The 27,532-nt window shown below is 42.0% G+C and overlaps 2 protein-coding genes across 11 annotated transcripts in view; one reads left to right on the plus strand and one right to left on the minus strand.

Annotated features, from left to right (window-relative positions):
- FAM13B (family with sequence similarity 13 member B) overlaps positions 1 to 22,491 on the plus strand; it is a 64,996-nt gene extending 42,505 nt beyond the window's left edge. For 6 of the 9 annotated variants that reach the window (XM_025207852.1, XM_014521389.2, XM_006026856.3 and 3 more), the window contains 14 exons: positions 3,182 to 3,249; positions 4,881 to 4,935; positions 5,345 to 5,492; positions 8,368 to 8,433; positions 9,755 to 9,965; positions 12,138 to 12,267; positions 12,622 to 12,703; positions 13,001 to 13,230; positions 13,931 to 14,014; positions 16,593 to 16,688; positions 18,024 to 18,107; positions 18,196 to 18,368; positions 18,801 to 18,902; positions 20,166 to 22,491. In XM_025207852.1, coding sequence (XP_025063637.1) covers positions 3,182 to 3,249; positions 4,881 to 4,935; positions 5,345 to 5,492; positions 8,368 to 8,433; positions 9,755 to 9,965; positions 12,138 to 12,267; positions 12,622 to 12,703; positions 13,001 to 13,230; positions 13,931 to 14,014; positions 16,593 to 16,688; positions 18,024 to 18,107; positions 18,196 to 18,368; positions 18,801 to 18,902; positions 20,166 to 20,289 — 1,653 coding nt within the window. In that variant the 3' untranslated portion in view covers positions 20,290 to 22,491. The remainder of the gene's footprint in view (positions 1 to 3,181; positions 3,250 to 4,880; positions 4,936 to 5,344; positions 5,493 to 8,367; positions 8,434 to 9,754; positions 9,966 to 12,137; positions 12,268 to 12,621; positions 12,704 to 13,000; positions 13,231 to 13,930; positions 14,015 to 16,592; positions 16,689 to 18,023; positions 18,108 to 18,195; positions 18,369 to 18,800; positions 18,903 to 20,165) is intronic. The other 3 variants (XM_006026858.3, XM_014521390.2, XM_025207857.1) reach the window with 3 other exon arrangements.
- Positions 22,492 to 22,595: 104 nt separating this feature from the next.
- The window catches only part of PKD2L2 (polycystin 2 like 2, transient receptor potential cation channel), a 21,157-nt gene continuing 16,220 nt past the window's right edge, over positions 22,596 to 27,532 (minus strand). Inside the window, exon 14 of one of the 2 annotated variants that reach the window (XM_025207858.1) lies at positions 22,596 to 23,430. The gene's annotated coding sequence lies outside the window, so the exon portion shown is untranslated. Of the gene's footprint in view, positions 23,431 to 25,847; positions 25,880 to 27,532 lie in introns of those variants that run through there. The other variant, XM_025207859.1, reaches the window with a different exon arrangement.

Consider the following 27,532-nt stretch of genomic DNA (forward strand, 5'->3'; position numbering starts at 1 on the left):
AACTGACAAGATTTGGTCTTGGAACTAGCCAGATGGTTCGTTATCTGTACAGCAGGTGGAATTACTGTGCTTGCAAGACATCTACTGAAAGGAAGCCTGACTAGAAGAGGCATGGTTTTTGCCATCTGTCTTTCATTAACAGATTAGTAATTCCTTCTTCCATTGCATTTTTAATTCAAAGACCTTCAGAACGTAACGTATATGAGGAATGGGCTTCTCTGATGTTAACTCCTTAATGTTTTGATTTCTTTGGTAACGTGCAGGCTGAGTGTTAGCAAATCTGACTGGTCTAAAATCACTTGTGAATTAGCACTATTTTCTTCAGTAACTCATAGATAGAACTACTTTCAAAGCAGTCTATGCTGATAGCCTCAAACTTTTTTCGAGGCCCACAGTTGTCAAATGAGACTTTCGAAGGCTAGAACGTCGTTGTATGTCTTACTGGAGTATTGCCAATTTAGGTCCCAGCCCTGAGAGAATTTACACTTGGACACAACTGCTGTCTATTCCCAGCCGGTGTGCCGTGGCACACGGGTTCGCCGTCAGGCACGTCCAGGTGTCCTGTGGCATTTTGGGCTGGAGCCACGCCCCCGACATGCCCCAGGCCAGCAATGCTCACCACCCTCCCCCCGCTCCACGTTTGGCCGGTGCGCCGTGGGGTGGGAGAGGCCATGAAGCGTGCCGTGTGGTGAAAAAGGTTGGGAAACACTGGTCTAAACTTAAGCACGTCTGAGCCTTTGTAGGACTAAATTCTGAAATAAGGTTCAAAATTAATGTGTGCACAATTTAAGATTTTGTCCCTTCCAGCCCTAATGTCTCTCTCTCAGACCGTGTTTCCACAAGATTAAAAAAAAAAAAAAAAAAAGCAATTGTGGTGCAAACTGTCATTTTAAGTAAATGAACATTTAAGTAAATGAAAAGAGTCCAGAGGAGAACCACGCACATGATCAGAGGGCAAGAGAACAGGCCTTATGAAGAGGCTGCGAGTCACGGGACTCTTCAGCCTGGAGAAGCGCAGGCTCGGGGCGACCTGGTGGCAGCGTACAAGTGCATCGGGATCTGGGGGAACGCCTGTTCACCAGAGCGCCCCGAGGGATGACAAGGTCCAGTCATCACGAACTCTTCCAAGACTGGTTTAGGCTGGACATAAGGAAAAACTGCCTTACTGTCTGAGCTCCCAGGGCCTGGAACAGACTCCCTTCAGAGGTGGTGCAAGCATCTACACTTGACTCTTTTAAGAAATGTTTGGACGCTTATCTTGCTGGGATCCTATGACCCCAGCTGACTTCCTGCCCCTGGGCAGGGGGCTGGACTTGATGATCTTCCGAGGTCCCTTCCAGCCGTAGTGTCTGAAATCTGTGAAAGATCCCCAGGTGGTATCTGAAACTCAGCGTTCAGTGCAACACGTTACAATGCTGAGAACTGATTGGAAAACTTTGTGATCAAAATACCTTGAAGTCATCCTCGTGTGTAAATGAACTCTTGTTTTTATAGCTGCTTTTTGTCATGTACCAAGTATGAACCATATCCTTTTAACTTCAGGGAAGGGTTTGTTTGATCCAATAGCAAAGTTTTGTCCCTTAAACATCCATTTTTAGCCTCTTTTTAGCACTGCCTTAAAGTTATAACACAGTGTACCTCTAGAGCAGGTACTCTGCAGAAGCGTTTTGGCTTTCTTTCAAACCAAAGAAATATCATAAGGTGGGGTGTACTAGGATTGCAGGGCAGTGCTGCCTTTGTTTGTCAAAGGCAGCATGCAATTATTGGACTGAAAATTGAGAAACAATGCATTTGATTAAAAATCAAAGGCCAATGTTAGGCAGTCTATAAGTTAATGGGTGCATCTACACGTGCCTTTTAACGTGCAGTCGACTTTTACTGCGCATAAAAAACCGGGACATTATGCTAATGTGCAGTAAAATAATCTACTGTGCATTAAGCATCACTTAAAAAAAAAAAAAAAAAAAAAAAAAAGCATGCTAATGTGCTACTGCGTATTAGCACGGCCTACTGGGCTTTAATTTAGTACCTCACATTGGAGGTACTAAACTGAATGTGCGTTAGATGTGCCAAGTGGCTAGAAATCAAATGCTGGGACTAAAATTGCTAAACGGGACCACCTACATTTCTATCATTTTTCTGCGGTAGCAGGTGGCCATTGCTTTAACTTTGCAAAATTCAGCTGTTGTATCGGTGTGTGTACTAGTACTTGGATTTATCGAGTAATATGTTCAAAAAAGCATTTCCTTCTAATTTGATAGCAGTTCTAACTTTGCCTTTAGTCTTGAAGGCCTCATCTGTACTGCATTCACATCTGCCAGGGCCATTCCCCCAGCCATTAAAATACCGCATTACTGTCCCTGGGGTGTCCCAGTAGGAGTGGTGGGTGGTTTTTGTATCCCTTTATATGTATCCTAGGGTTAGTAGGGAAGCAGTGTGGACATGTTATAAGTTTTCTTTAAGGGGAAAGGGGGGGGGTGTATTATTGTTTGCATGTTTCATGCGTTTGACTACCTTGAATGAGCGACTCGCTTTATATTAAGCAGAAGAAATATGCTTGTCACTATTTTTGTTTTATCCTGGTACTAGTATCATCTCCTTTAAAAATCCGTGGACTCCAGTCTTTTTTTGCATTAGCCTTCAACAGACAAAATGGTCATGATGCACGGCCTTCTAGTGTTGCTTTTGGAGATGGTGTCATACTTATCGTTGCCAGTATTTCTCCATCCCTTTCCAGCTCTGTTGCTGCTTTATTTAGTAACAGGGATTAATAGTTCCTTTTAGAAAGTTTGAGACTTGTTTCATTTTACACATGCTGTACGCACACCTTCGTTCAGCATGATTATCTTTCAGGCTCGGATATAGTTGCTGTTATACCCCATGTTTTCACCTTCCAGTGAAAATGTTGCTTGAAATCTAAACATAAATTACTTAAACCCAAAAACCAAACGGATCAACACACAGTTATGAATCGGCTGAAAATCGAAGGCTGCTGTTGTACTCTTGGGTGTGCTGCATGTCATGTATGTCCTTATTAGTTGTATAGGGGGCACCTGGTTACTGATTTCATCTGAATATAAAGAAATTGTGTTTTGTGCTGTGATTGGGGGTAATTAAAGACATTATTTCACCTTATAAATGCCATTCTGAAAAATGTCTAAAATTAGACTTCTGCCAACAGACTGCAGGTGTATTGTTGAAGCCATGTAATGAAGATGAAGAGACAGATGAAGAAAATAATAGTGAAAGGTATCCTTTTTAGTATTGATACTGAAGTTTGGCCAATACAGTTTCTTGACAAATGTTGGCTTTGAAAACCTGAATTAACCGATTCATGGTAATTGTTGGCAGCACAATATAGCATATGTAGGAAAGGAAACAAGTAGCATGTATTGACCTTCAGCTTAAAAATAAGAAAGGGGAAATGGGAAAACTTTACAACGTTGGCATCCCAGGTGTAAAATATTTTTTGCTCCAAAAGACTTGAGCCAAAATCCAGATTGCTTATCTGGCTTTGCACAACCCCGTGTCCTTGGGAGGAAAGAGAGGGCAGAAAACTTTTTCATAGCAATTTTGCAGCTAGAAATAGATTTTAGTGGCATTTTAATAAAGTGTTTGTATTGTATTTTGTTTGGGTTTTTTGTTTCGTGTTAAATATGTCATCGCTATGCTACGATGGGGAATAGTAGAATAAAGGATAAAAATATTAAGTCTTATTCATTACCCAAATTCTTCTTCAGCAGAATAGCCTCCATTCCCTTGGTTGGTAAACCTAGAATAGGAATATTGAAGACCTCCAGATAGGTATAAAGACCTCCAAACAATTTGCCAGTCTTCTAGGACAGGGGCTCTCAACTGGTAGAGGTGCAGTGTGTGGGTGACAAAGGTGGATATGTGCTACCTCCAAATGGAAAACAGCAGAGTGCTTAGTGCAGTGCTGCAGGCAGGCTAATTAGCAGTGGTGAACAGGGATAATTAGCTCAGTTGTAACACCTGCTCGTCTGCTTTTATTGTGACATTAGCATGTACAGGACAAACGTAGCTGTGTCTGCAGCCTGTCTGGCACGAGGATCCTGTGGGGGTTTGGAAGAAGGTTGGATGTGGTGGGATAGGTGGCGTTTTGGGGTAGGCAAGTAACGTGGCTGTGTAAATGCCTGGAGAAGGTGGTCTTTGACATCAGAAAGGTTGTGAATCACTGGCCTAAATTAGGGGTTGACAACCTTTTAATGGCAGGCCAAATTAGTGCAGCTTGCTCGGAAGGCAGACCGCCCCTTGCAACTTGGCTGTCACCACTTCTTCCACTGCTGAATTGCTGCTGATGTGCTCTGAGTTGGCTGCCACGGTCCTTGCTGCTGCCATGCTCTTGAGACACCTGTCACTCCCATTGCCACCAAATTGCTACAGACATTCTGACTGTGAAGGCTGAATGGAAATCCCTGGCGGTCTCGATGCAGCTGCAGGCTGTAGGGGCATTTATACATGTGCTCGGGGGGGTGCTTTAATGTGAGCAGCTCCAAGAGCCGCTAAGTAAAGTGCCCAGAGTGTCTTGTGTATCAGTGTCACCATGCTGAAAAATGGCAGCAGGGGGTGCTTTAAAGCTCGTTGAATGAGCTTTCGTTAAAGCAGCCATGTCCTAGCAGACTCGATTAATCGAGTATATAAAGATGGTGGATTAATAGAGTCTGCTCTGATGTGCTGTAATTACAGTGCGTTGGCATAGCCTCACTGCATGTCTATAGGTGCTCTAGGATGCAAAATGACTGGCCTATCACTATGTAATACAGTGCTCTAATTAAGAGTGCAGAGAAGAAGATGAATAATGGTTACTTTTGATTAACAACTTCTAGTTTAAATCTTACCCTTCTGTCTCTTACTTTTAGGCAAGGCTGTATATTGCTTGATGACAATGATAAAATGTCTTCACAGTTGCTTATGGTAAGAATTTGTGGCTTTCGTTTGCTTTTCCTCTTCTGTGTAGGTTAAGACTAGTTGTAAACAGTTTTTTCTGTGATGGCAAATTTGCGTTTAGGATTTTAATAATCACGTGATGTGACCACGTGTAGAGAGCAATGAAATATGCTTTCGTGACCTCTTAATTTTTCAGGTGTCTGACTTCCTTTTGTTTGTTAGATATTTGCCTGTTCTTTACATTTCCAAAATGCTATACAAATTTTATTTAAACCTTGTGTAATAAGGTAATATCCTTGTTTTTCAGGTAGGGAAGCAGATAGGTTAAGCAACACAGGACATGTAACAGCAGTGCTGGAATTGGCATGTTTTACGTACCCAGTGCCTGGTTACTAGATGTTGATGAAAATAAAATGTGCTATTTATTTAAATACAGGATTCTAGTAGCAAGATTTGTGATCTGAATGCAAACACTGACTCAGAGGTGTCAGGAGATGGACATATTAATGTTTTTGAGGAAGCAGTGGGTATCCAAGCACCACATCTAGATCTGAAGGACATATCTGATGGTGACAAATGGGAAGGTAATTTTTATTTTTAAGTTTGCAGAATATTAAAAATGATCATTAGGATATTCTAACTTAGTACAGGCCACCTGACAGCCACCTAATTTATTACTACAAATAAGCTCAGACTTCTTAACCAAGGTAGTGTTGATCCATAGCCAAGTTAGGACATTTCATAGCCGAAGAAGAAGAAAACAATTTTTTTGAGAATCTAGTGAGACAATGCCACCCTTTCCACTTCCATAAGGAAATACCACAATTTCAAGCTAGGATTTTAATGAGCCCGAGTACTTCAATAATTACATGCGTATTTTGAATAGATTATGAAAGGGAAGGTGAGAGAACTTTTTTTCCATGAGTAACTTTTCAAATACTTGTCTTTAACTGGGCATGATGTGAAACCTGTATGCTTCTTTAAAAAAAAAAAAGTTTTCATCTTTTATCATACAGTAGGTATATGTGCAGTAACTTCCTTGTAAATCTCTCTCTTTTTTTTTTTAATTGTAGAGTTGAAAGTAAATAACGGTCACGTCTACATGAAGCTCTGACTGCTCAGTAGCTGATGACTACCATGCAGTAGCATCACAAGGCAGGAAGCATGACGTGACGCTGCTGCACGGTAGTAACGAGTTACTGTGCAGTCAGCGTTGTGAAAAACCGTTCAGCAATGCTACTGTGTGGTAACTCCGGGAACTGTGCAGTCACTTAATACCAGTTTATACAAGTACTAAATGACTGCAGTAATGAGTGCACAGTCAGCGTCTTGCGTAGACATGGCCAATAAAATGCATATGCAAAATTAAGGCAATAAATACCAAAAATGATTTTTTTTTTTTTTAAATCTGATTTGGCCTGAAAGTTAAAATCTTTCTTTGTCACTGTGTCAGGAATGCCAAATCTAGTCCCTTTTTTTACTGGAGGTTCTAAGATTATGGACTGAGAGCTGCTTTTCTCTCTCAGTTGAAGGGAGAGAAAAAGCAAAAGCCTTTTTTTTCCCCAAGTGGTTAGAGGCTTGGGATTGATAGGGATTATCAAAAGAATCTTTTAAATGCAGTTTCCCCCCTCAGGTTTTCCTGTAGTTGTGTGTCCTACTGGTCCTTCACATGCACATAATTGAAAATAAGCATGCAGACCACTTACCTAAAAGTAGTTATAAAGCAAAATAAGAGTCCTTTTGTCTTCAAACTGGGTCTGACCTCATGTTGAGAGAGAGAGAGAGAGAGATCTCAACATGAGGTCAGACCCAGTTTTATATACATTACTGATAGATTGATTTTTAAATCAAAACATCTTGGGTAAATGGAGGTTAGACACCTTAGGGAAATATAGTAGGCTGCCATCAATCATAAAAAGATCAGCCCATTCTCTCTACTCTTTAATTTTATAAACAAAGGTGGCACTTGCTTCCTCCAGTTAGGATAATATAGATAGGAGGGTTAAGGCTATTTCTGTCAGGACAGATTGACTGTTTTATGTGTCATGGCTAAGCATTGATACATTAAAGCCTTCCACAAGTGATTGCAATTCCCTTCTTTTGTTGCTCAGTTACAAATACAAAGCCTTAATTAAATATTCCTAAAGTGTACTTAAATTAATGATGCATCAAGCTGCTCTAGTACATCTCAAATAGCAGCATATCAAGCTTTGCTCGGAAAATGAAGTGAAGATAATTTGGAAAATTGCTATTAGGTTCTCACTATTTTTTATGACATTTGTCTGTGTATCTTACCCCTAATTGTTCTCCACAATAATTCCCTGCGTGGGTTCACACCTCCCCTTGACAGTCTGCAAAACTCAGCTTTGCATCGGAAGAATAATAGTTCTGTTTTTACTTCAGTTAGTCCCAACTTTGCCCTCTTTGATGCTAAGAGAACTAAATTCTGAGGGCCTGCTATCTGATTCAGGAGTAACTGTCAGCAGGTTGGCCCATGCTTTCCTCTTTGCTCAGTTAAACACCCAGGCTTGAAAACTGCCTGCAGAGAGAGGTAGCGGATTTGAGAAGTAATTAATTGTTATTCCCAGTGGCTTAGGTCCATTCCTAATTGTGTGCTTGCTTTGTTTTGTTGCTATGTTTCCTACGTGGCTGTTAACCTCTTCTCATTATATAGTCTCATAAAGTGTGTGGCTTCCACTTTCATTGTTTTGCTGAATTCTTCATAAGAAATAGACCCAGGTTTCACATGTCTGATTCTTTATGATCAGTTTTGTGTAAATGACTTGCAGAGACCGGCAATGTAACCTTTACATGTTCTTGGATTGTGAGCTCATGATAGTATGTGCAAGACTAATTTGCTGTATTTCACTGTTGCAGTTTGCTGGGTTGTGACGTTCTCCAGTCCCCTTGAACATTATGACTAAGATCCCAGTCCTGACCTTCAAACCAGTGCAGACTCTAGTGGCAGCCCCCGAAGAGGGCTGAGATCTGCATGATTAGAATCGATCATGTTCTAATATCTTGTGAACTGAAACTTTTAAAAGTCCGTGACCTTGGGTCCGTGACCCAAGCTGAGCATTATTACATTCCTTCAGAGGAACAAATCACTTGATTTCTGCCTTTAAGGGGGTGGGGGGAACTTTCTACATGGCTGTATGTTTAAAGGATCTCTTCATGGGCGGGGGTTACTTGAATTGCAGTAAATATTGACTCTGCTCTTGTCAGTTTTTTCTAAAGCTGTTTAGTAAGCATCTACAACTTGCCAAATGTCTAGCATCCTTAACTGTTGTTGAGCCTGGCAGGAGTTGAGTCCTCAGGACCTAGCTCCATATAATTAATTGATCAGCGGTATGTTTTCCCATATACTTGATCTTCCTGCTTTACATGTTATGTATAGTTTGTTCTGACTGTGCTGTGTGTTCACTTCAGTATTTTTGCCATTCTTTTTCATTTTATTAGCGCCATGCCCTATCACTTTCCCCCTCATTGATTTCAAAACAATGCATCTGCAGAGAGAAGGGGAGGGTAAGTATGGTTCGCCATACATTCAGTTATCTGCTTTTTGATGGTTTATGGTTTGCTTTCTAACTAGCCCTTCACCTGCTGCCCCTGCGCTTTGGGAACGCTGTGATCTTTAAGCAGACATTTTCTTTCTCTGTATCTTGCACTACGTAAACAGGCAGCTTCCCATAAAAGCACTCCCTTTGTATTAATTTCCTAGTTGGGAAGCAGGTACAAGGGTTATTTTTTAAAGATTACTTTGTGGGTATTATTGTCATGCTGCACACTCTGAACCCAGTTTTCAAATTCTAGTTTTTCACAAGTGACCTTCTGAAAAGTATAATGAATTCCTGGGCAGTATTTGCCCACTTCCTCAGTAGACAGGAGAAACAAACATTTGACAAGTTAAAAAGCAGATATTATCAACCACTTTTTTTAAAGGTGTGATTAAGAATTGGAACAGGCTACCTAGAGAAGCAGGGGAGTCTCCATCCCTGGAAACTTTCAAGAGCAGCTTAGGCTAAATTGCTTGGGATGGGTTAGTTGCGAGTGATCCTGCCCTGAGCAGGGGCTGTGCAGAACAAGCTTGTGACGTCCCTTCCAGCCCCACTTACCCATGTTCTTAAAGGCTTTTGAAGATTTACTCTCGTCTTGGAATCTCCTGCTTTAAAAGCAGTCCTTTTCCAACAAATTTTCCCTTCCTTCTAAAATATCTTGACACTTGTCATTCCTTTTTGTTGAGCACCTTGTTTTATTCACCAAAAAGCCCCAATTTTGTCAGTATAGTACAGGAAGACTTGATTCTCTTATCAGTTTTGTAGAGAGAGACTTAGCAGTTAAAAGATCTCCTCCTTTCAAACAAGGTTAAACAGATGAACGTTGTCCCTAAGTTAACAGTGTCTAGTGTCTCTTTCCCAGCATCGAGAGAGTAATTTTAGATGTTGTGGTACATTTTTATATATAAACCACCCCCCCAATTTCTACTGTAATTTACTGTAGCTCGGACAGTAAATGCACACCTTACTTAGTCTCCAAGTTGCTAGATTTCTGAAAATGCACTAATTCACTGATTTGTGAAAAAATGCATGCCCATACGATACACTTTGAAAAAGGGGATCCTAGTGTGCATACTTCATTTTGAGTAGTTTTTTTGTTTTGTTATGACCTGACAGAATCAGTAACTTTCTAATGTATTTCACTGTAATTATTCACCTTGTGTATGACACTACATTATTAATAGCTTTCAAGATTAAATATTGGGTACACATTTTTGTTGTTGTTGTTGTTTTTTCCCTTTTGTCACTGTTGTTTTTTACTATTTTGTGTTCTTGTTTGTATCTTGTAGAGCCGTTTCCTGCTTTTAAATCTTGGCAGGAAGACAGTGAATCCGGAGAAGCTCAGCTTTCCCCACAAGCTGGAAGAATGAATAATCATCCTTTGGAAGAGGACTGTCATCCAGTGTTGTCACATCGAAGTTTGGATTTTGGACAAAGTCAGCGTTTCTTACACGATCCAGAAATGTTGGACTCTTCATCTAAAGCACTTTCTTTTGCCAGGTATATATTTTAATACGATTTGTGGGAAGGGGGGAAACTTTATTGTAAAAAGGTAATACATGTAAGCTTGGACTTCATTCCTGTTTGTGACTTGGTTGACGAACTGAGGTCACGTAGCATGTGTTTATGTGGCTATTTAGATGGTTACATAGCTTTTCTTTGAGTAAAGCTGCTACCCAAATGCGTTTCCATGCTACACAACCTACGTGGTCAATATAGCTTGGTACTGCAGGGACTAAACTGAAAGAAGAAGTGGGTGCAGGCCTGTGGGTTTGGGAGGAGGGTGGTAAACGTATGGTCTGTAGAGCACCGAAGCAGGGTTTTTCTTGCAAAGACTCCTCTCCAGAGTAGCAGAGGGCAGGCTACTCTTCAAGTCGTGGAGCTTGCAAGATATGGCTCCCCTCCCACAACTTGGAGCAGGACTTTAATACACTTAGTAGACTGCAGTAGGCGTTGAGCTGTTTAATGATAGGATAGCATAGAGTTACTTGAATACAGCTTTGCTAAGAGAAGGACAGGCAAAGGAAATGCTTAGGTGAGGGAATGTCACAAGATGGGAACCATTTTAGAAAACTCGGGTAAAATGGATGGGTAGGTTGAAATCGGCAAGGGCTTCTAACCTTGAAGACAGATGGACAAAGAAGGTTCAATGGTCATTGGAGCAGTACCAACACCAGGCGTTTATATTCTCCTGTTTTATTTCCGGGGCCTTAGTGTTTTACTAGTTAGTGTAGCTCAAACCTGCATGAGTAACTCGCTGGGAGATGAGCAAGGAGCAGCTGTGCGAAGATGCTAGTGTTCTGCATAGAGGCCCTTGCTTACCTTGCGCTCTCCGCATTCTGCAGGTTGAACTCCTAAACTTGTTCTCCAGGGAGAATGATCTTGTTTCAAGTCAAGGTGATGCCAGCTTTCTGGTCATAACTTGGTTGAAGGAGTAGAGCCTTCAAAGAGTGTAAATCATTAGTGTCCTTTATTGTCCAGTGATGTTACTTCGAAAAGCAGCTTAGAAAGTTTCCGTGCATCTTAGCAATGCCTGGAACCATGAAAATTAGAACAGAAAATCCCTCGTGGGACTCTAATTTCCCATTCAGTTTCAAGTGCTCTGTGACATTAGAAGGTGTTTGCTGGTGTTCCTCCAAGTCAAAAGGAAATATAGTTTGGGAAGGACCTTGCCATAGTTCAACTCAATGAGCACAGCTCTCAGCCCCTGAGTAGTCAGTGAATTGTAGGAAAAAAGACTAGCTTCTTATCTCAGTCGGTTACTTTTTGATTAGGAGTTTCCTTTGGTATTAGAAAAATGGTGGCTAGAGGAAGAACTCAGCAGGTTACAGATTATTGGTTTGAAATAAATGAGAAATCAGCAGGTTCAGCATTTCTCTTCTATACTTGGGTCATGCAAAAAAACCCCACCGAACCTGCCTCTCCTCACCTGAATTGCAGCCGGTCTCAGAATTGCTCAGATGACCAGGACAGCATCATTATTTCAGCAAAGGAATTGCTTTTAAAACTGTAAGCTCTTTGGGGCAGGGATGTTTTTCCTCGTATTTGGAGCACTACCACAGATTAAATAGTTAGTGTTTAATGGAGTGCGTGTAGGAATAATTTATTGGCCAAGAGAAAATGCTTTTGGATTAGGTAGGAATGAGCTTGGGCTGTCCCCTGTGTTCTGCTCTTTCAAAAGGTTATTATTATTATTTCTATAAGGAAGACTGATGGGCATACTCTGTCAACAAATGAAGAACTTTCTTATTTTGATGGTACCACTTTCTCTGGTTCGATTCCAATATTTAAGTTAAGAAATAGTACTCTTTCCTTATAGAAGAAGGTTGTGTAATAGCTTAATATATCTTAGTTGTTGTAGTCCACAGCTTTTGGAAGAAATCTTGTGGCAAGAGTAAAGGGGGATACCTCTTAGCTGCGACTGATTACTCGACTGACAGCTTTTCCAACTGCCTGTGTTTTTTACCTGAGCCTTATAGTGAGCATTAATGGAAACATTATATGAGAGAACAAGAAATTAACAGATGAGACCACCTCCCCTCTCTTTCTGCTTAAGCACAGTGGAGTTCCATACACCCTGCGACAAACCTGCAAATGTGCAGTTGTTGGCATTGGTGTCATTCTTCAACAGGTTCTCAAAAGTGGGGTGTGTCTTTTTTTTAATTTACCTAGAACCCGAAGAGGATCTTTCAGTTCAAAAGATGACAAAAGGGAAGACAGGACGCCGTATCAGCTGGTCAAGAAGTTGCAGAAAAAAATAAGACAATTTGAGGAACAATTTGAAAAAGAAAAAAACAGCAAAGTAAGTTACTCCTGTTGCGTTTTTCCAAAGGTCCATGTTGAATTTTATAGTTGATAACTAATTTGAGAATCTCTGCGTGACCCTGCCTCCTGTAGCAGAGAAAACAGTGTAAGAGCGTCATGCTGTGACAGCTGAGGTTGGAGAAAAGCATTCGCTGGGCTGCGTGCAGTGAATTTGGGATGTCAGTTGAGACGCTCTGGATGTGAGGAAGATGAACCAGTAGCTTAGGTAGTGCTTGTATCAAGTGTTGTGTAAAACTTTCCTCCGGCAAGCTTTGGAGAGCCAATGTGCTGTAGTTGTTTTTGTTTGTATACAGCTATAGTTTGTGTTGTCTTTTTTTCTTATTTTTTTCAGCCCTCTTACAGTGATATTGCAGCCAATCCAAAGGTTTTAAAGTGGATGACGGAGCTTACCAAATTGAGAAAGCAAATAAAAGGTATGGAATGCTGCACAACTTAGTCTGTAAAAACGAAATTGCCTTGCACTCAAACAGAAATACTCAAAAGCAACACACAAGGTGATTCGAGATCATTTACATTTTGGTTGCTGACTGATTCTCTTCGCAAACCAGGGGCAGTCCATGCTTGTTTGTTTGGAGAATTGCTTTGAGACTTCGTTGAAAACATTTTGCATGGTAAAGTTCATGATATTGTGGTGCCAGTTCTTTGGTCTTTAATTGTTGTAAAGCTAACTCTGGGTTGGGTATTCTCCCCGCTCCCCCCTCCCCATCCAGATGCAAAGCACAAGAGCTCAGATGGAGAATTCATACCTCAAACACGTCCACGAAGTAATACTCTTCCAAAAAGCTTTGGCTCTTCTCTAGACCACGAAGATGAAGAAAATGAAGATGAGCCACGAGTTATGCAGAAAGAGAAGAAGCCTACCAAGGAGGCTACACTTGAAATCATTTTGAAAAGACTGAAGGAGAAACGAGTTGAAAGATGCTTGCCAGAAGACATAAAAGTAAGTGCAATCAGGGCTCATGGGGAGAGGTGGTATCTTTCATTAGACCAGCAAGATTTTTGCAAAAAAAATTCTTTAATTGCAAACTTTCGGGCACAAGCATCTTGCATCAGGCATTGGAGAAAAGATTGTAAAAGTCCTCCTGGGTAGAAATGAAAGTTCATATTTCATATGATTTCACAGAGGAGTTAAGAGATGGAAAACTTACTCCTCTGGGCAGATGGTTCTGAATTGGTAAGGCGCCTCTCTTAGTTAAGACCCTAGATGAGCCATTTCTGAGAAAATAGTACTGTGTAAGAGTGTGAAATGTCAGTAGAAAAACTTATCCTTCTGTCATGAAAATTAATTTTATTTAAGACTTTGTGTAGTTTGGGGAAAATATCCGAGTAAAATAGTGTTTCTGTTTTAGAACATCACTTCCTGCTATGTTCTTGTTTGCTCCTGGTATAGAAAGGAGATGGTCCTAGGTCTTGGCATTAATAAATGCTTCTGCTGTTTTATTCACTGGCTTACAAAAATGTTCTACTGTAACGCTTTCTGAAATATGCATGTAGCTGTATAGCCTTATCACCTGTAAAACAGCACATATGGAAGAGAATACATCTCGTGTATGGCTAAGGCATTTATCACGTAGCAGACAAGCTGTTGGAAAACATGGTATTTGTGATTTGATATCCATGCAAATTTATTTTTCTAACAGAAAATGACAAAAGACCACTTGGTAGAAGAGAAGACGTCACTCCAAAAAAGCCTTCTCTACTATGAAAGTCAACATGGCCGGCCGGTAATTTTTTTCTTTCTTCCTGAACTTTGCCCAAGTTATGCCCAGGCAGCAGTAACTGGCACGCAGTGGTGACAGCAGCAGTCAATACTGCTTGTATGCAGTTGTCCTAATCAATGTTCATGTCACTATTCCTGATGAAATTACAGACTTCTAAAAAGAATGTGGTCAAAGTCTAAATTTGTGTAACAATACACTATGTAGGACTTCTTTTATAAAGAAAAAAATGTAATTTATTGACACTATGGAAAATACATCTCTGTGCAGTCCTTGAGCTGCAGAATTCTGCCTATTGAATTACAAAGATAAGAGATGTTTCTAAATAAGCGTAATCACTATGTACGATTCCTGGCAAAAAGCTTGACGGGTTATTTTGATTCCGATCACTGAATCTCCCTTATGTTTGTGCAAGACCGTCTCAGGTTCATCACAGAAATAACTGAAAAGGAAAAATATTTAAGTGTGTTTTTGAGTTTGACTAGAAGTGTCGAAATTTCAACACTAGAAATGTGTTTATGTAATTCCTAGGGCTGTGTGAAGCTTGGAGTGCTGATTCGATTCGGGGGAGATTTGGCTTGATTTGGCGGCCGAATCTCTGAATCCAAATCAAATCAGGAGATCAATTAAAAAGATCCAAATCGATTCGAAGCTCTCCGAATCGATTTGGAGATTCGGGCAGTCCTTGCTCGCTGTGGCAGGGAGCTGGAGTCAGACTCCATGCCGGTAAGTGTGTGCATGTGGGGGGGTGGGGCTGGAAGAAAGGGGAAAGGGACCTTGGGGGTACCCCTGCCAGGCCCCATACCCTGCCTGCCTGCTCTCCCAGCTGCTCTGTCTGGCCCCACCTCCGGGATCTTTAAAATTAAAAAAAAAAAAGCCCTCGCTCCTGCCAGGCGGCGAGGGGGCAGGCAATCCCCGCTGCCCCCCACTGTCCCATGCTGCGTGGTGGGCTCTGCCACGAGCCCCATAACCCCTGCCCACTCCCACCCTCCTCCCCCCCATGGTTGCTCCGCTGGGCTCTAGTTCTCTGTTTAAAAAAATAAATAAATAAATAAAAGCCCCGACTCACTGCTGGGCAGGGCGGCCGTGGACAGGGCTGGCAGAGCAGGTGGGGGATGGAGCCTGTTTGATTTGGCCAATTTGGTGGCGGCTGAATCTCCGAATCCAATTTGGCCAAATCCAATTCAATTCAGGACTGATTTGAATCAGCAAATTGAATCACTGTCACTCAAATTGGCTGAATCTGAATCCGAAGTGAATACTAGCCGCTTTGCACAGGCCTAGTAATTCCTAATGCAGACACTAGAACAGCAGTTGTTGCAGTATACAAACAGATCTCTGACTTGGCTTTGTGTGTAGCTATCAGCCTGCCTGCTACTTTCAACATGCAACAAAATTGGTTGCCAAAATTTAATACAACTTTTATTTGGAAGACTTCAAGGGCAACAACAAAATATGGGTATGTCTATACCCAGGTTTTGTTTTTGGATACGTTTGATTTATATATTGGAGCAGAGACACAGAACAGATTCACTGGAAAAAATTTGTGCTCCTTGTAGCCGTTGTTTCTTACGTCCGTTTTAATTTCCATGAATTTGAACTCTTGTGGTTATTAGATAATCAGATTGTTACCAACAGCCAAGGTGAAACACGACAGAAGTAGTTGTACAGCTTGTTCTGTTTTGTTTTTTGGTTTTGGAAGAGGTGCAGGTTGCACCAGTGGAGCAGTGATGTACATATATATGCTCTAACCTCCTCCTAGTACTTTAAGACACAGCCAGCTGTTGAAAACAAAATGTAGCAGGAGAATTAAAACAGACTACCACATTTTAAACGTGTGCCCTTGAATATGTTGTATGGTAGGGCTTGTGCATTTTAACCTGGGAATGCACCAAACAGATGTGCCCTGAGCCTCTTTTCTACCTATCCCCATGATTGGTATCACCAGTCCAGTCACAGAATCATTTCAAATGACTCTGTCCACCACTAGGGCTGGGGATCGCTGGTAGTACCACTGCCGGCTGGCCAGGCTGGCAGTGTTGCAGAAGTTTTACACTGAGAAATTTCCCATTTATAATGGGTTTCTGGCTGCTTTGTTGTTAGAATATTAACTGAGAATCTGGGCCAAGATGAGCTATTTTCTGATGGTCCTTACCTTTCTCTTAGTCTGCTTATTGTTCCCTGAGAGGTGTCTGAATTCATCCTCTGCTTGCGTCTGTTTTATTACTAGACGTGCAATTACGGTTTCTTCACTTTCCTCTGGGTTTTGGCAGACAGACAACACTTTTTTCCATTTAAGCTACTTAATGCCTTGGGAACTCTTTCTGTCACTTTTCTGTAAACCAAGCCTGAACGTTTTATGGAATTACTCACTTGTTGAAAGGATAAATTTTAAACTTCTAATGATGCTCAGTTAAATAAACCGTGCTGTAAGTACAGTGCTAAATTGAGCTGGATGACAGACTTTGTGTTTTGATTGTGGTCTACTATTAGGTGACCAGTACTTACTTATTTCTCTTTATTTCATTCTTTTTTTCTTGGTTGTTTTGTTGGTTTTTTTTGGTTTTCCTCTCTCTCAACTTAGGTTACCAGAGAAGAAAGGCACATTGTTAAGCCTCTTTATGACAGATACAGACTTGTGAAACAAATGTTGACTAGAGCAAGCATTACTCCCATCCTTGTGAGTAAAGCAACCGTTTTTCACGTTTCACTTGTCAGGTCATTTTAGTCTGGTTCTGATATAGCTAGTGTGCAAGGCGGGAATAATTTTGTTCCATCCTGTGGAGTTTCCCTATTAGAAATGAAAGGGTGTAGTTGTATCTGTGTCGTTTGCCTTGATGTGTATCCCCATAGCAGATCTTTGCAGAACACTGTGCTGATTTTGAGCAAATGAGATGGGGTGGGGGAGCCTCTAAACCTGGCTTAAGGTTTCTTTGTGCCATTCTTGGGCAAAGTGACCTTCCTTCTACACAGTGCTGCTGTGGGGTGTATGTGTGTGGTTGTGTGTTTCTGTCCATGTGAATCTTGAGTCCTTTAGCCAGCAGGGTCAGACGAGGCTGCTCTTCTCCCTTCTCCTCTTACCCTTCCACAGGCAATAAGACAGAGCAGACCCAAACATGGTACAGGTGTATTTTTTCTGACCCCCAAGGAAAGAGAGAGCACTAGTATCCATTTGCAGCTTGTGGTTTGTAGTTACCTTCTACTTTTGTATAGTTTTTGTTAAGTCCATCAGCAAGAAACTTCCGTAGACCTTTTTTGTCAATACCAAGCAAATAAGGGCAGCGTCTTTGTCTTCAGGCTGCCAAAGCTGTCCTGTTCTAAATTCCCCACCACAAGTGATGGATATCCAGGATGCTGCTTTGGTTCATGGGAGTTGCTTGTTATACAAACAGAATAACAGTCTATATTGTTTTCCTCCCATGTCTACAACCATCATTTCTGAGAGCTGGTTAAAAGGGTTTTCTGATGGATTTGTCTGTCTGCGTTGTTTTCGACCGTTTCCTGTTTCTCGGCAGCTACCTGTCTGTCGGTTCTCCTTGTCTCTCTCTGTGTCTCTCTCCCTCTGTGTCTCTCTCTCTCTCTCTCTCTGTCTCTCTCTCGCCATGTGACAACATGTTTGGGTTTTTTTCCCCCTTCCTGATCTGTTTCCAAATTTGAAAAGGCACTGTCTCATTTGTTTCCACAAGGTAGAAATTCCTTTTCTGCCTGGGATTTAAATGTGGAATTGGTGTTCTTAATTGTTTGAACTTTTTTATCGTGTCCTTTGCATCATCTTTCTATAAACACGGGGTTTTGGTAGCTGCTTGCTTCCATTTGCATAGCAAGCGAGTGGCATACCTTGATGGCAGGGAACCACCTATCACTTCCATAGAAAGTTAGAGTGTATTTTTATAATGTCATATGAGGAATCTGCGTAAAATGGACTTGAACAAAAATGAATACATTGAAATCCCTGAGTGCTGCGCAGTTGTAACAGCGAGTTGTTTACAGCCAAAACAAGTTTGGTGTATTGCAGGGGTCACCATCAACCAAGAGGCGGGGGCAGATGTTACAGCCTATTATTGAAGGGGAAACTGCCCACTTCTTTGAAGAAATAAAGGTAGGTAAAATGCCTTGAGGGAGAAGGTTGCTGTCTTGAACATGCAGTGAGAAACTGAAAGATTCAAATTTCTGCCTTATGACTGCAGGAAGAAGAGGAAGAAGGTGATTGTTTGTCATCAGATTTAAATGAGATCTTAAAAACTGCTGTCCAGACACAGTCTATCTCAAGCCCAGTTGAAAATTCAGAATCGGATGTTGAAGAAGGTCAAGAAAAATTAACACGGGACCTCAGGCTATCGAGTACCCGAGCAGCTTCTATGTATGTATGAATAGGAAGTGGCTAGCACTGTTGTCACCATTTCCATGCATATAGTCATGACTGTAACGCAAAGAAAGGGCTATAACCCAAAGTGCCCAGTTCCTTTAATAAGGGTTGTTTTTCACTATTAAATGTTTGAGTCCTAGTGTACTTTCTGCATGTCCAGTTAGGCCCTTCTGCTATAGCTATTTCAGTTTCTTAAAGATGTTTCAGTCCATTCTGGGTTGATGATTGAACAATTGTAGCTCTTATTCATGGTCAGATGAATCATTGAATCGCTGGACACATTCTCCATCAGCTGTGCACTGGATGCCACACCGCCTCTGTTCAGAGGCAGTATCAGTCCAACTAATTCCATCCCTTTTTTTAAGTGGGCAGTGGAGAAGGGTTGTCTTCTTCTGACTGTCTGCAACCTGTTGTTTCAATTTTTAGGCCTGAATTACTGGAACAACTCTGGAAAGCCAGAGCTGAAAAAAAGAAGTTACGCAAAACTTTACGGGAATTTGAAGAGGGATTTTATCAACAGAATGGAAGGTTTGTTTCGCTAAACAGTGACTGCTAATTTGGGGCTTTATCTTGTATTTACTACTGTTTTGTACACTTCCAAAATTACTAGCCATTAGCAGACCACTATCTTAGTGTCCACTCAAATGTAGACACCATGGGGTCTTATTACATTATTTTTTCCCATAAAAATACATTATCATTGTCTAAATCTTAAACAGAATCCTACCAAGTGGACCCTTTCATCAGTAATCCATACGTGCATGCTTATAGAGCCATCGTTATGAACAGTTTCATAAAGGAAGTCTTCATGATGGACTGGGTATAACACACATTGTGCTGTGCTGTCTAATAGAGAAGCCATGGTTTTTCCTTTCCACACGAAAACCTGGGTAATGTAATGGAAATAGAAGGCTTTCTCTTTTTTCATAAAAAGTTTTAATTTAGAGTAACTTTTCAGCCAGGATGGATCAACTTCTGTAGTATTCCAGAAGCTCATGCATTGTTTGTGTTTCATGAAAAAGAAGCAGGATATATTTTATCCTGTTTTTGTTTTTTTAATAATTTTTCCCCATAGTTCTTCTTAAATGTCTGTTGCAGATTTTGGTAAAACTGTTGCTGGGCGTATTGATACATGCTGTATCCATTGCTTTTTTTTAATTACTTGCCAGCCCCTATCCAGACATGATGATAATATCAAACCCTTGAAAGGTAGATCATCTTAACCTAACATAAATTATACTTAATTAGGATTTATACTCTTGCCAACTATAAATTTGCTGACAACTATTTATATAAATTTCTATTAGGGGACTTTATCATGTACTCCATTGAAATTGTGGCAAGTCTCTCCCACTGACTTGAGTCTGGTCTGTAGTCTTATGTCTGTAGTCAGTGGTGACCTTTCAGCTTTATTTAGACCACTTTTTATTATTCTTGCTGTCTTCAGGATTTGTAACTAGCAACTCACTTACTAAGCTTTTTTTTTAATCTTTAGCATGAAATATATATCTTTGGAAGATTTTGCCAGAAACGCTGAGGACAGTTCACAAATTATATAACTGTGTTAAGATACTTGTGCTAAATTAATCTCTTCAGGATTTTCCTCTGCAGTATATTTAATCAGCTTTGTTTTTGCTAATTCTAGCTTGCTAGCAATGGAAATTGCCTATTACCAGTGGTATTCAGGCCAAAAGTAGCTCGCCTTGATCTGCTAACTATCCAGCTTTCTTGGGTGTTATTTTCAAGCTATTTCTGCATATCCCAGAAACATAACTGTTTTCTTTTTTATAGAAACGTACAAAAAGAAGATCGGGTTCCAATGCTTGATGAATACAGGGAGTACAAGAAAATCAAGGCCAAGCTTAGGCTTTTAGAAGTCCTTATCAGCAAGCAAGATTCTTCAAAATCAATATAGATTATGTTCCTTCAAAGCATTGAATTAACATGTTTCCTTCTGATACCATAATATTTATTGGGTACTTGTGTTCATTTTGTCATGTACTGTTGAAAGAACCCAGTTTGTGCACTTTTGCTGTGGTGCCACTATAAAATGTTTGAAGGGTAAGTGGGTGCTTGTAGAGGGCAAATAAAAAGTTCTAAATGTAAGAGACTGCTCTATCCAACTTTAGCAAACACAATTTCCATCAGCGTTTTATTACAGATGCAGCTTGTTCCAAAAAGACTTACAGAATTTTGTTCTTTAAGCATTCAAGAACTTTCGAGACTTTTTTGTTACTACCAATCTCTTTTGAATTATTGAGGAAGTTAAGATGTCTCTATCTTAATACTACGACTTCTGTTGCCTTTTTTTATTACGGGAAAACTAAACACACAACTCTTCCTGGAACACCAAAACTGAACAGAATTCCTTTCAAAGGACTGCTGTGGAACGACTCCTTTTGATTTCTGATGTTCTAAATTACATCCACACTCAGTAATAATGTGTATTAGGATCCATGGATTTTGCTACTTAGTGGTCACCTCTCCTTGACAAAGATGACAATGGACAAACCAGAAAGTGACCTTGCTTTAGTGTCTTTTTCGAATTTGGGGAAACAACAGTTATATCACACGCTGCCTACAGGACTTATGTTACTGTTCCTTTTATCGGTTGTTGTCAATTAGTGGTGACGCAGTGTTTTGTCAGAATTGGATACTGCATCTCCCCTTCAGAGGATTCGAGAAACCTAATAAACTTTTCAGTCTGTGGGAAATCAGATGGTGCTCAGACTTGTACAGGTCCAGCAGGTTAGGCCTGGCCGATGTCGGTTAATAATTGCGCTGTATCTGATACAAGTGCGTATATCAAGGGCTAAAGTCATTGTAGCCATTGTACACCTTATGGTGGACGGGGTCAGCCTTGGAACGGGAATTGCAGCTGTGTCACAGTTCTGTCACGCAGCTGGGGAACGAGTAGAAGTGGTTTTACCCTTGTGATGGAAGCGATTTAGTTTAAGGGCCTTGCATGATTCAGCTTTGGAATTGAAACTAAAACAGTGTTTTGATCACATATGCTGGTTTAGCTGGCTTGCGCTATACAATACAACAGCCATCAACAACTGTCTTTTCGATCTGGCAAGAATCTAAGTGTTAATTTTTAACTGGTGCTTTTTGGATTTTTCAGTGTATCAATTTGCTTGTGGCCATGTTTTGCATGCAAATACTCTCACTGCATGTTTTTATGACTGGCTGATGTCAACACGGATATTATTCACTCCGCTTAACGGAAGACCAAAACTGAACTTTCTCACAAAGTGGCTGGCATGTAAACCTCAGACTTCCTGTTCTGTTATGTAAGCATATGGAATAGGTTAAAGTAGGATTTTTAGTGCTCCAGATTTCATCTCTGTGCTATAAAAGACTTTTTTTCTTTCTTTCTTTTTCGTTCTTCCTCTTTTTTTTTTAACTCTGCTTATAAGCAAGTAATTGTTGGGTTTCAGAGGAAAGCACTAAATCTATTGAGCACTGGCAGTTTGCTGCCTTATACAGCAGAAGGACTTTTAGTGGACCCTAGAGAATTGTGAGGTTAAGCTAATCTTGAGACCATTAATCAGTTTTATTCAGCTCCATTGTGCAATGTACACTTCAGTTACTTTACTTTTCTATCAGTCTTCAAACACGGGTGTATCCAAACATCGAAACTAATGTGTACTGTATAGTGTTGTACATGAATGTTTGTGTTTTATATACCACATGCAAAATGTCAATATGCACTATTTAAATGTTTTAAATAATATATTCCTCCTTTATAATGCTTAAATCTATATGATTCCAATATTTTTATAAGTGAGTGAGTGATCCGACTGGTTCCAATTCAGAATTAACAGCTGCTTTGTGTTTGTAATGCAGTGTTTGGCTGTTTATTCAGTGTAGTAGATAAGCATGGCAGCAGTTATGCTACAAGTGTGTTTTGTGCCATCCTTGTTGAGCAATAAATAAATGGTAGAGCTAGGCATTTTGTGATATAACAGTTTTACTTTGGTACAAGTAAAAACTATATCTATATGGTTATATAGATATATAAATATATATAACTAAACCAGATAGAACTGCATTGCTATGTCTGGCATTCATTGTATAGACTTTTATAATAAAAGTACCTTAACCTTTATTGGCATACTTTGGTATAGGAGTTTCCTTTCATGCTTTTTTTTTTTTTAAGAACAATGTCCTATTAAAAAAAAAAAAAAAAAAAAAAAAAAGTTGGGGTGGGGGGTAATGTCTCATTTACTACTTAGCCTAATCCTAAATGTGAGACTACTCTGGGTTAAAAGGAAAAATGTTTTTAAAAAAAAATCCTAAGAACATCACCTGCTTTTGAGATCAGAAATAACATTCACTTGCACTACAACTGACCTCTGTTTTCATGGCCAGCAAACGCAGCCACTTTTGGAAGCACAAGAATGGTTGTTTTGGTTTTTTCCTCTGAAAATCTGTTTTTAAATGGCATCTGTTGGTGTATGGGTTCACTGAAGGTGATCTTTGCCTGGTCTTGTAAGGCGGCTGTTCTGCTGCATTTTGTTGTATGGGGATATTGATCTCCTCTGGATTCTGAGTACCACATTTGCTCCTCTTTCTGTAACCGTACAAATCCAGTTCTGCATCCTGAGGCTTAATAAAATAGATCCACTACTGCCCTGGTTTCCTACTTAAGCTTTTGGAATCAATGATGCCTAATAACTTAAACTTCCTCAGTGTACGAGGAAGCATTTTGAAAAAGCATTTATCTATGTGGATAAGAAACCTTCCTCGACTAGAAATAAAATCTAGCATTTAATGTATGAGAAACCCAAACAGATGGGCTCAAGGAGAAAAACAGATTGTTCCTCAGCTGCTGGTAAACACCTTAAACTAGAATTGCGCTGTCGGATGTGTACTTGAGACAGGCTTGACTTCAAGAAGACCCCATCTTGTGTACTTTGCTTTTCATGGGGCTCTGCGAGGCTTTAGGATGGTGAATGAACTGAATGTTGGGACCTCTGCACATGGCTGTGGTTATTGCCTTTTTAAAAAAGGGCTTTGCCAAAACTGAGATGACAGCTGGTGACTTCCGAAGCTGCAACAAAATAAATGATATACGGTGTGAGGAAGAGCAGGCTGATGCTAGATATTAACTGACTAACTTGATTCATGTGGAATAGTCCCTGGAGCCTCTGAATGCAAAGGGAAGCTGCAAGCTGCCATGTGGCACCCCTATGCCCCTCCACAGGTATCTGGGTATCTGAGGGGAAGGAGATCCCTTCAGCAAAGGTCTTCATTTTCTAGTCGGTTCAAAAGCATTTGAGCCACAGGCCTGTCCTAAGTCAGCCTTTGTAGATGGAAGAGGGTTTCCCCTAGCAATGACCAAAACACTCGCCGATTGTTTCCAGGAGGACCTGATGGGCAGAGCTGGGCGAGGGTCAAGCGGGCTTTAAGGGAGGCTGTGGGAAAGCGGCTGAGGTGCTTTAAAGGAGGCTGATGTGGAGGAGAGAGCTGGAAACAGGCTAACCCACGTGCAGGGGCTTGGGGCAGGGGGAGCAAATGTGAAGGGAAAGAAAAGGACTTGGTGAGTGTGGGGCAGCAGCCTGGAGAAGCAAGCAGGAGGGGCAGCTGCTTATCCTGGCTCACTAGTTGCTTTGAGGTTGAATGTGAAACCCAAGGTTGTCACATTTTCCAGCTCCAAAGTGAAGAAAACCCCATGGGCACGGACAATGTTGACTTGAGCAGCAGGAGTGGGCACGGGGCTGGGTGAGGGGAGCTGCTCCTTTGGATTCCCACTTGGTTCTCGCAGAGCCCTGGCTTGGTCTCCAGTGTTACTTGCTCTGGTGATGGGAAGTCTGAGCAATGATGAAAAAAACAGCACTTGGAAAATGCTGAGAGGTGCTGCACATCCAGCTGCTCTGGAAGAAGACAGGTAACGCCTTTCCCAGTGCAAACAGCCCTGCAAAGTCAAGTCCCAACCAAAATAACGAGGACGCGGTCTTTGTAGCTGGGGAAAGAGACTGATGGGCTGTGTTCCCATCGAGGCTAGCACCTGGCCCAGTGCAAAACTTGCATTTTGTTTCACCATCTAGCTGTTTAAGGGTCTGTGGGGACTTGTCACTTGAGGGTCATGTGACTGCAGCCTGGCAGCGGGGCCTGCTGGGAGAATGGGGCCAGGCTATAAAAAGAGCTTCCTGTTGCTCAGGCCAGTGGCAGAAGAGTTTGGCCTGGGAAGGGTTGAGGGCCTGCAAGAGAGAGCAGCTGCAGTGGAGCTGGGGGTGCTGAATAGTCCAGGATGATTACAGCACTGAGCCAAGAGGCCTGCATCGCTGGCTCCTGTTGCATGATCCAGAGCCAGGGGAAGTGGAGCCCGGCTGCGACCTGACACGAGGGAAGTAAGTGCCCTATTGTGGATTCCTACCACGGAAGCAGCCGTGATTTAGCTGGGCCCACTTCTGCAGTGGGCGAGGCAGTTCTTTAGCAATAATGAGGTGCTGCCGTGGATGGCTGTGTATCAACATCCTGACCACACCTCATGCCAGGTGAAAATCAGAGTACTGATCGATCCCATGAAATCTGTTTCCAAATGGCAGAGGTAAGAGTGCGTGAGCACAGCATAACAATGTGTTTGCACTGGAACAGCCAGTCTTGACGGGGAGGGCGATTGGCCTGTGGCTTTTGACAAGTGGAAGTGGTGATAAAGCCAGGCAAAGCAGGGGAAAGGAGGGGCAAATACATCTTTCTGTTGCATTTGCATTGGGTCAAGCCTGTTTCTGGCACTCCTGAGGTTCCTCATGCACTGGAAGTTGAGAGCTGCCAGCTGTGCACCTTGCTGAGGGTCCTGAGACAGCTGCACCCTGTCACAGCTTGTTGATCCCAATGAAGTTCATGCACAAGAATGACCACGGTTGTATCGTTGCTGCTGATCATTTTGGGCTGCAGCATTGCAGTGATTTGGGGCAGTCGCTTGCTGGTTTTGTTTGCACCCAGCATGTTGTGGGAGAAGCTTGAGTATCCAGTCCTCTCTGTGTTTCTGGCTCTAGAAGTAGGGAGCCTGAGGCTGCCAGATGAGCAGCAGGGACCGGGGAGGGGCTCAGTCACCGAGCAGTTACAGTTCTTAGAACAGCTGTATGAACCCTGGCTTGTGTAGCCTTCCCGCTGGCCTCACTTAATAGCAAGCAGTGCTGGATCAGTGTGAAAAACCACCTGATCTGAGCCCAGCTGTATCCATCCTACTGGCTAATGGTGCTGAGACTGCTAGCTTCATACAGGAGGTAGGTGGGAAGGTCTCTGACATTGGAAAAAGGGTGTTTTCACTGTCTGGTATCTGTCTCCAAAGTGAAGCATGGGGAAGCCATATCAAGGTACGAGGACTATGATGAAATTGGGGCTGAAACCAGTAATGGAGAGGGGGTTTGCTTCAGAGACGTGCTGTGCAGAACGATGACACCACAGGTTTTGCGGCAGCATTGTGCGTTGGCTTTAAAGCACTCTTGGTTTTCCGAGCAGCGTGGCAATGCTTGGGCAACGGTCAGGAGATGAGACTGCAAAATAATGCAGCAGTTATTTTTCAATGCTAGCTGGTAACAGGCTTTCTTCTTCCCAAATCTCCCTTTGAACAAAGGCAGGCGGTTGGATGCATTGGCAGTCACCACAGGCAATCTGTAGCCAGAAGGCTGTTCTGGACCTAATTAAATATTTAAGTAGGAACCGTTACACGAGATTGTGCTGGTGGTCCTGTCCCATAATTGGTAATAGATGTACTTAATAAGCAGCCTCTTCTTCCCTAGACCTATGAAGACCAGTGAACAAGCTGGCACTGTATTGATTTAAAGGCATCTCTCTTAATACAGAGCTGTGGTCCACCTTGTTTGAAGATCTCCCAAGAGCCACTCTAATTAAAACACCCCTTCCCGACCCGGGAGCACATGTATAGGTGCCCCAACACCCTACTGGTGTACTCTTGCTGCTCCCAAAAAGGATCCCCCCTGGAACTGAAATCGCTGTAATCGGTGCTTGGTGCCACCACTGGGACCTAGTCTGGGCGTGCAGCTACCGTTGTTCCAGCAGCCACCACCACAGGCGTGTTTCTTCATTAAAGGCTGCAGACACCAGAGAGTCTGGATGTGGATTAAGTGTTGATGGGAACTGAAGTTGAGGAGATGAGGGATTATATGAGAACTTTTGAAATGGAGGTGTCCCGGCCTTAGTTTACAGGGGGAAAAAAACTTGGAAATGTGGCCCTACTTCCCCCTGGAATCTCAGCAGAAAGGCAAAATAGTCTGACAAACATCATAAGATCTTTGGGTCCAATGGGCTGACTTGCGATTCCTGTAATGCGGCTCTCCAGACAACCTGTAGAGACCCAGAGAAGAGCTGAGGGTACAGAATGGGCATGCCGCCCACATGGAATAGAAGAGCAGGAATTGTGTGGGTTGGTAAAAACTCTTCCACTGTCAGTTGGGGGAGAGTGACTGGTGAGGAGGGAACATGCATTTCCTTTTCAGTGCCCCACACAATTCTATTACTAGATAAGTAGATGTGACAAAATGCCAGGACTGTAATAGGGCCTGTATTAGATCTTCTCCACAGGGTTTTCACATCACCTAGGGCCAAGGCAGGTATTGTGGTGTATAGAAAGCACGAGGGATGCGCTCTCTTCAGGAGGGACCCTCTTGGAGGGGACACCGCAGCAGACCAGACTGCAAATTGCAAGTGGCATTGACTATCTGGCACAATCCACCTCCAAACTGAACCCTATTAGCCCTTCACAATTCTTCCCTGCAGGTGTTCAAATGCCTTAGATGTAGATCCTGGATACAAATGCTGTAGCCAGCCAGGATCCAGTGCACAGAATAAGGCTGCTGTTTGAGCAGGCAGAAAAATCAGCTGTGTTGTTGTTCCAGGACCAAGGCTGGTTACCAGCCTCCCGTCTGCCCCGCAACCAGGCTCTTCCAGAGCTAGCTGTGAAGGAAAGTGAGTTCTTGGTCTGCGTAAGAAGCTCTGGGCAGCAAACTCCTCTTGGCTTCTTGCCTCATCTGTTTCTCTCCTAGATGTCACCAAGAACAGATACCCCCACGAACAGCTAGTGGTGAGCAAGCCAGATCTGGGTGGTGTTAAACAAAACTTTGCCCTCCCTGTTGGCTAGCTTGGGTAAGCTTTACAGGGAGGGCTGCTTAGCAAAGACTGCATGGATC

This window comes from Alligator sinensis, unplaced genomic scaffold, assembly GCF_000455745.1.
Source record: "Alligator sinensis unplaced genomic scaffold, ASM45574v1 scaffold741_1, whole genome shotgun sequence".
Classification (NCBI taxonomy): Eukaryota; Metazoa; Chordata; order Crocodylia; family Alligatoridae; genus Alligator; species Alligator sinensis.